At 37.2% G+C, this 9,124-nt stretch overlaps 1 protein-coding gene across 1 annotated transcript; it reads left to right on the forward strand.

Annotated features, from left to right (window-relative positions):
- The first annotated feature begins 4,873 nt into the window (after positions 1-4,873).
- LOC141619427 (uncharacterized) lies at positions 4,874-6,664 on the forward strand. Its single transcript, XM_074436472.1, has one exon. It carries the CDS (start codon positions 5,209-5,211, stop codon positions 5,998-6,000), a length of 792 nt encoding a protein of 263 aa, XP_074292573.1. The 5' UTR covers positions 4,874-5,208; the 3' UTR covers positions 6,001-6,664.
- The last annotated feature ends 2,460 nt before the right edge of the window (positions 6,665-9,124 follow it).

The raw sequence follows: 9,124 nt of genomic DNA on the forward strand, positions 1-9,124 counted from the left end.
CCTTTTTTGCACTTGTTTGCTCGCTATCCTTTTTGTTTTTGGCTCAGTTTATAAGATCCCGGGGAAAAATGGTGGGTTACTGCCTAGTGGTAGGGATGTCAATAGATCGGGTTCGGGTCGGGTGAAGCCTCATCCGTCATCTATCCGTCCTTTTAAAATCTCATCCAACCCGTCCGTCATCCATGAAACATATCATCCATCATCCATTAGGATGAAACGGGTGGATCGGGTGATTAACGGTTGTTGTGTATTTATATGTTTGAAGTTAAAAAAATGTTGATTTTTTATTCTCTACAAAAATAAAGTTAGATTATTATTTTAGTTTAACTTTCTAGTGGGTATGTTCACAAAATATCTATATTGAGAGTATAAAAATATGAATATTTTATATCTTAATAATGTGTTATATGTAAAAAAAAACATTAAATAAAAAGTAATAAAATCGGATGATGGATGAATGACGGGTGAAATTTCTTCGTCCAACCCATCCATCATCCATCCCATCATCCATTTAAGTCGGGATGACAGTGGGTAGGTTCACAAAATATCTATATTAAGAGTATAAAAATATGAATATTTTATATTTTAATGTGTTATATGTAAAAAAAACATTAAATAAAAAGTAATAAAATCGGGTGATGGATGGATGACGGGTGAAATTTCTTCGTCCAACCCATCCATCATCCATTTAAGTCGGGTTTTCATCCATCTTTTAGGATCGGGTGGATCGAATTTCGATCGGATGCGGGTGAAATTGACATCCCTACCTACTGGTATCCTTTTTAATCAAGTTATCTTCTACCTTTATTTTTTTGGATTAATTGATGGGAATAGTCTAAATTATGAGGATGCTGCTCAAAATATTCTAACCCATGTTTTAACTACCAATAAACCCAACAATTACCCACATTCGCTTTAAATACAATAGACTGACGGGTGACCCGATAAATAGGTCACGTTTACTAACCTCTTTTAACCTATCCTTTCCTCTCTTTTCTGTGTCCCCTTGTTACTTCCCCTCTCCCAATCCCTCTTCCAAGTTCGCACCATCTTAGCCATCAACAACCTCCCACCAACCACCTCACCAAACCACACCGTTTCGGTCAATTCAACCGTCAAAATCCTATTTCCCTGCCGCTGTGTTAACGGCACCAATTTGTCCAAGAAAGTTCCCCAGTATAAGATTGTTAAGGATGACTGATTTTCACATATTGCGATGCAAGTCTACTCGGATTTAGTTACTTATCAACAAATACAAGCAGCTAATGGGATCTTATTATCCTTGGGAATAAGTTGTGGATCCTGCTTCCTTGTAGCTGTGATGACGTGGATGGGGAGAAGGTGGTCCACTATGGATACTTGGTGGCCGCTGGGAGTAATGTTGAGCAGATTGCGGAGGACTTTGGTACGACGACGTCTACGTTGATAAAATTAAGGTTTCTAAAATTAAGGTTTCTAAAGATCTTATTGTTGGTCGAGTGCTTGATGTCCCTCTCTGAGGTTTGTTTTCTACTTCCTAGCAGCATGAATTGACGAAGATGATGATAGGATTAAGGATCCTATTTTAAGCAACGCTACTCATATTTTTCGAACCACAATTTGATGAAGATGATGATGGGCGCTATATTTGAGGAACAATTTAGAGGGGAAGTAACAAGGCGAGAGAGAAAGTACTCTTGATGGAGGAGAGAGAGAGAGAGGAGATTTGAAAAAAAAGTTGCGCTGAATTAAATAGGGAGAAGGAAGATGGAGGAGTATGTTAAAGGGGATAGTTGTGGACCCTGTCTAAAATAACCTGCTACAACCTACAACAGGTTAAAAAGATATCCATTCTATTTAAAGGAAAAGTGGGTAATTGTTGGTTTTATTGGTAGTTAAAACATGGATTTTTTGTCAAATACAACCTTTAAAAAAAAAATTCTTCCAAACACCAACTTTAAAAAAAAAAAGTTTGTAAAATACAACCTTTAATAAATTTTTTATTGTCAAACACGACTTTTTGGCCGAAGGACTTAACATTTTGTAATGGGGTAACTTTCAGTCGATGTTTGAGATAGCAAACGATGTCGGTTTGAGGCGTTTTTGGACTCGTTGGAAAGGCGGAAATACAAGCTTTCCAGGAGTTATCAATACGATGGTCAAAGGCGGCCTTATGTGGGGTCTATTGTTGTGTAAAGTAAGGCTGGTCGGAGAGATTAGCGAGTGGTCAGGGATTTTTAGTGGGTCTTTTAAAGAGGTTATGGTGCTTTGTTTGGTCTGAAAATTGGTATGTAGGTAGCAGGGAGTGTAAGGTAGGCGGTAGTTGTGTTGTTTTTTGTGGTTGTTTGTTGTAAGTGCTGGTTTGAGGTGAGTGAATTGACCCACAAAAAGGAAATTCTACTTTGACATTCTTTTGAATGTTTTTTACCTTCAAATTAACTCCCCTCAAACCACCACTTGTAACCAACAACCACAAAAAACAACACAACTACGGCCTACCTTACACTCCCCGCTACCTACATACCAATTTTCAGACCAAACAAAGCATCATAACCTCTTTAAAAGACCCACTAAAAATCCCCAACGACTCGCTAATCTCTCCGACCAGCCTTACTTTACACAACAATAGACCCCACATAAGGCCACTTTTGACCATCGTGTTGATAACCCATGGAAAGCTTGTATTTCCACCTTTCCAACGAGTCCTAGAACACCTCAAACCGACATTGTTTGCTATCCCAAACATCGATTGAAAGTTACCCCATTGCAAAATGCTAAGTCCTTCAGCCAAAAAGTCGTGTTTGACAACAAAAAATTTATTAAAGGTTGTGTTTTACAAACTTTTTTCTTAAAGGGGTGTTTGGAAAAAAAAAATTTAAAGGTTGTGTTTGACAAAAAACCCTTAAAACATAGTTAATAGTATTTTGAGCAGCACCATTATAGTTCAGATTATTCCCATTAATTAATTCTATTTTTTTTCTCCTTCCCATTTGACTTTTTAGTCAAATCAATACATCTATCTATATTATTATAGGAAATTAGTTGGTGTTTCTATAGCAATGGAATTTCATGGCTGCAATATATCTATCTATTAAATAACAATCAATGTATATACTTATATAAAAGAGTGTTTTTTGAGGCACTTCTCAGCGACTCCAAGTTTTTTAAATCACTTTAAAAATAAAATAAAAGCATTTTGTTAAAAGATAAAAATCTCTAATCTAATTGTGTTAAATAGATAAAGTTTTAATATATTTTAAATTATATATGACAGTTTGTTATCATAATGTACTAGATTTAATGCCCGTGCGATGCACGGGCCTATTTGTAATGTCTAATCGTGTACTAAGCAATTTAGTTTCTTATGCAAATTCACAATTATTGTTACTTAGACTAAATAAATGTTGTTACTTAGACCAAGTAAAAGACGCACGTGTAACATATTATTAAATTAAATAATTCTCAATTATAATCTCAAACAAAATTGTTGAGTTCTCCGCATATAACCCACTTACTTATAAGTTCGTCCCTTCACCCTCACACACATATAGGAATAGATCTCAACAAAAATCAACATACTTCCTCTATTTTTAATCATATAGCTTTAGAGTAGTTTCCAAAATTTGGATTTTCTAATAATGCTCCAAAGCCATTTAGAAAAGCTAAAACTCTCTATAATCGCTCGAAAATACAAAGTATATCTCTTTTATATGTATATGGACCACGAACTAAACCTACAAATTCGTAAATAAACACACCATTCAAATGTGAAGTAATGCATGCAAATAAAAACCTAAAAAAGATTTAAAGTTCACTAAAGTATCATTACAGGACTGAATGGAATTCGGTTTTGGTAGTCAGCAAAGGAAAGCTTTCGTGCTAATTTTGTCAATCTTCATGCATATCCGTAGAATGAACAATGGCAAGTCCGCCTACAAAAACCAATATCGGGACAACTTTCCCGTACTTTCTCATTATCGGATGCAAAAGAGTTAGAAATTCATCAGACATTAACCGACAATATTAATATCGGGCAAGTACTTTCCAATATGATCGTCCACTTCATCATGGTCATCATGGTATAAGTTGAGTTCCAAAATTTCTAATTGGATAAAGATAATAATACAAATACGTTGATGGATTTTAGAACGATTTTTGTTGAACATATAAAACTCTAATAGCCATATTTATAAATTTAATTTTTAATATTGTTTGACTCATGCATGCACTACGTGAACCATAAATTAATACTCGTATATAATCTAATTTCTCTAAATCAATTTACCCCTTCGTCTTGTCATTTGTTTACCTATTCTATATTTGGTGTCTTATTCATTTATTTACCGTATCTTTTTATATTGAGAATGTTTTTCACTTGTCATTTTCAATACGGAGTAATATCACAAATAATCCTCTCCTCCCCCTTTGTCCAAAAACCAAAGGTAAATAAATAACCGGCAAGGGGTATCTTTTAATATATAAAGTTAGTTATTAAAATTGATAGTTATAGTTATAATTATAGTTAATCCTCCTACTCATTAATATAAACTAATTCTACCCTTATACACACAAAAACTTGGGAGCGACATTTAAACCTACTATAGCTTCAAATAAAAAAGACGTTTAAGTAATATAAGTATATAACTCATCGAAATCGTGTTGTGTGCTTGTCTACACATTAACATGAAGTCAGCGAGACTTACCATAATGTTCGAAACGGACCCACAATTTTAATGTTAAATCGATTATCGTTACTCCATCAAAATTACACGTATATTAACATGGTTATCACGTATGAGGATTTACCATTTACCATGAATATGCTCTTTCATGTGTGTCAATGTCCTAATTAACACCATCTCCATCTACGTGCAAAAGGCTTACTTATTGTTGAAATATGATTCACACACTCAGCAAACTTGGTCAGACTTAGTTGCTATCTTTCAGGAGTGTCAGTTAGTTTGTTCAGTTTATTTTGGTGTAAGTGTTGATCATGTCCTATTCTTTAGGCATGATTCCTTAATCATGTTTAGTGGAGTCAGTTAGAGGAAGTAGGAGTTAGTTGCTTTGGTTTAAGTCTGCTATTTAAGTTGTTTTAGTTCTCAGTTTTTATTCATTCAATAAAAATCACAAAAAATCTTCCTCTAAAAAATATTCTTCTCCAAATTGTTTGTTACATTGACAACATTTGGTATCAGGTCTTTAGGTTCGATTCAGGGAGTGTTCATCATGTCCAATGGATCAGGGTCGAGTTCCAATGGTCTCTCTCATTTGCCTATTTTCAAAGGAGTGAAGTTTCAGTTCTGGGAGTTGAAGATGAAGACATTGTTCAGGTCTCAGGAACTGTGGGAACTGGTTGAGACTGGGTTTGAAGATGCTAAACCAGCTGAACCAGATCTAGCACTCAAAGAAAAGAGGAAGAAAGATGCTAAGGCTTTGTTCATACTTCAACAGGCCTTAGATGAGGAGATCTTTCCTCGTATTGCTTCTGCCACCACATCAAAAGGCGCCTGGGATATTCTGCAGAAAGAATATGTAGGTGATAAGAAAGTAGTCAAGGTGAGACTACAATCTCTAAGGAGAGAGTTTGAGACTTCTCTCATGAATGACAAGGAATCTCTGCAAGAGTACTTGTCCAGAATGACTGAAGTGGTGCAGCAGATGAAGGCATATGGAGAGGAGATGACCAATGAGCATGTCGTGGGGAAAATTCTGAGGAGTCTCACACCAAAGTTTGATCATGTGGTGGCAGCCATTGAACAAACAAGGGATTTAGAGACTTATTCCCTTGATGAGTTAGTGGGCTCTCTTCAAGCACATGAAGAAAGGGTGAATAGATCTCAGAGAAGAAGGAGGAGAAGGCATTTCAAGCCAAAGAGGAGCCTTCCAAAGAAAGATCAAAGAAATCTTATGGAAGAGGAAGAGGAAGAGGAGGTTTCAGAGGTAGAGGACGTGGCAGATCTTCTGGCCAGTCATCTGAGAACCAAGAGCAGAAAACTCAAGCAACAAGAGGTCCAATGAAGTGTTATTACTGCAACAAGCCAGGCCATATGGAGGCAAACTGTTGGCAGAAAGAAGAAGATCAGAAGAATGGTGGAAAGGTTAATGTTGCTGAACAAGAAGAGAAGTTGTTCATAACAACACAGGAAGCACAAGACAAAGAGAATGGTGTGTGGTACATTGACAGTGGGTGCTCAAACCATATGTCGAGTACCAAAGCACTGTTCAAGGAGCTAGATGAATCTGTAAAAAGCAAGGTCAGATTAGGGGATGATAAACAGTTGACAGTAGAGGGAATTGGTACTATTGCTGTCAAAACTGAACAAGGTAACACAAAACTTTTACACCATGTTCAGTATGTGCCCTTGCTAGCCTATAACTTGCTTAGTGTGGGTCAGTTATTGAGTTGTGGTTATTCCTTATCTTTTGATAATGAGTCCTGTGTTGTAAAGGATAAGAAAACAAGTGAAATTGTTGCTGAAGCTCTCATGGGTAGAAATAGGATGTTTTCCTTGGATTTAGCAAAAAAGGTAGGCAAAGCCTTCACTGTGAAAGGTGATGACACTACAAGGTTGTGGCATTTGAGGTACGGGCATTTAAATATGCAGAGTCTAAAGTTCTTAGGTAATAAGAATTTAGTAGATGGATTACCTAGGTTAGGTGATTTGTCATTTTGTGAGAGTTGCACTCAAGGAAAACAGTGTAGAGGATCATTCCCAAATGAGAGTTTATGGAGAGCAAAGGAGTGTCCGAATACATTACATGCCGACTTGTGTGGGCCAATGAATACTGAGTCATTAGGTGGGAGTAAGTATTTTTTACTCATCACAGATGATCATAGCAGAATGAGTTGGGTTTATTTCCAACGAACCAAGAGTGAATCATTTGGGAATTTCAAAAAATTTAAGGCAATGGTTGAAAATCAGAGTGGAAAAAGAATAAAAATTCTAAGGACAGATAGAGGAGGAGAGTTTGTCTCACAAGAGTTTAATGAATTTTGTGAGAATCATGGGATCAAGAGAGAACTTACAGCACCCTATTCACCTGAGCAGAATGGGGTGGCAGAGAGGAAAAATAGAACCGTGATGGAAATGGCCAGGAGTATGTTATGGTTCAAAGGGTTGCCTAATGATTTTTGGTGTGAAGCGATTCAACAAATGATGTATTTGTTAAACATTTCTCCTACAAGAGCTGTGGCAAATAAGACTCCATATGAAATATGGAGAGGAGTAAGGCCTACTGTCAGTCATTTAAAAGTTTTTGGTTGTGTTGCATATTCCCTGCTTAATTTGAGAACCAAGTTAGATGAAAAATCTACTAAGTGCATTTTTATTGGTTATGCAACTCAATCAAAAGCATATAGACTTTATGATCCAGTCAATGCCAAGGTCATTATTAGCAGAAATGTGGTGTTTGATGAAGAAAGTAAGTGGGACTGGGAAAAGAAGTCTGAAGATAAGGAAATTCATAGAGTTTTCACATTTGAAAACTCTGATGAAAAAGTTCAGGAAGAAAATGTTGAGAACACTCCTTCGACTACTCCACCAGGTCATGGAGGTTTACCACCGAATACTCGATTCGAAGAAGATCTTTGGTCCAAGAGGTAAAAGATCCTGGTAGATATCTATAACACCTGTGGTTTTGCATTATTAGTCACAGAACCATCAACCTTTCTTTGAAGCGCAAAGTCGATCGAGTGGCGATGCAATGCAGAAGAAATCAAGTGCATTCGAGAAGAATGAGACTTGGGAATTAGTTGATCCTCCAACTCAGAAGAATGTTATTGGTCTGAAATGGGTTTTCAGGACCAAGTATAATACAGATGGGTCCATACAGAAGCATAAGGCACGGCTAGTTGCAAAGGGGTATGCACAGCTTGAGGGAATTGACTATGGTGAGACATTCTCACCTGTTGCAAGATTTGAGACAGTGAGAGTTATACTTGCATTGGCGGCCCAATTCAGTCTTCCTGTATTTCAGTTTGATGTTAAATCTGCATTTCTGAATGGTGAGTTGCAGGAGGAGGTATATGTTGAGCAACCTCAAGGGTTTGTCAAAGAAGAAGAAGCGAAAAAGGTGTACAAGTTGAAGAAGGCATTGTATGGGCTAAAACAGGCTCCAAGGGCCTGGTATAGCAGAATTGATCACTTCTTTGCAAAGGATGGCTTTGAAAGAAGTGAAAATGAGCCAACCTTGTACATCAAAAGGCATGGAGAACTGGGTTTTCTAGTAGTGTGCCTTTATGTTGATGATATCATATACTTCAGTTCATCTCAGCAACTACTAGAAAGCTTCAAAAAATCAATGATGGAGGAATTTGAAATGACTGACTTGGGTTTGCTGCAGTATTTTCTTGGATTGGAAGTAAAGCAAAGGAAAAATGGAATATTTCTAAGTCAAAGGAAGTATGCTCAAGATTTGTTGAAGAAGTTCAACATGAATGAGTCTGATATTGCAATCACACCAATGAACACCAATGAGAAGCTGCAAAGAAATGATGGAACACCAGGTGCAGATGAGAAGCTTTACAGGAGTCTTGTGGGTGGTTTGAATTACCTTACTCATACTAGACCAGACATAGCTGACTGTGTTAGTGTGGTGTCAAGGTACCTGCATAGCCCAACAAAGCAACATTTAGGTGCTGCAAAGAGAGTTTTGAAATATGTGGCAGGCACAGTGGAGTATGGAATCTGGTATACAAAGTCTGAAAAATTCAAGCTTGTGGGGTATACAGATAGTGACTGGGCAGGCTCCATAGATGACAGAAAGAGCACGTCCGGATCTGTGTTTAGTCTTGGGTCAGGTGCTGTCACTTGGAGTTCAAAGAAGCAAGAGACAGTGGCTCTGTCTTCCTCTGAGGCAGAATATGTTGCAGCAGGAGCAGCAGGAAGACAGGCACTATGGTTAAGGAAATTGTTAGCTGATCTGGGGTATGAGCAGAAGGAGGCAACTGAATTATGGTGTGATAATAAGTCCACCATAGCAATGACAAAGAATCCTGCATTTCATGCCAGGACAAAGCATATTGAGGTCCAACATCATTTTATCAGGAAACTTGTGAATGATGGAAAAGTTGAACTGAAGTTCTGTGGAACAAATGCTCAAAATGCTGACCTATTCACAAAAGGATTGTCTCATGCTAAGC

The sequence above is a fragment of the Silene latifolia genome, chromosome 1, assembly GCF_048544455.1.
Source record: "Silene latifolia isolate original U9 population chromosome 1, ASM4854445v1, whole genome shotgun sequence".
Taxonomy (NCBI): Eukaryota; Viridiplantae; Streptophyta; class Magnoliopsida; order Caryophyllales; family Caryophyllaceae; genus Silene; species Silene latifolia.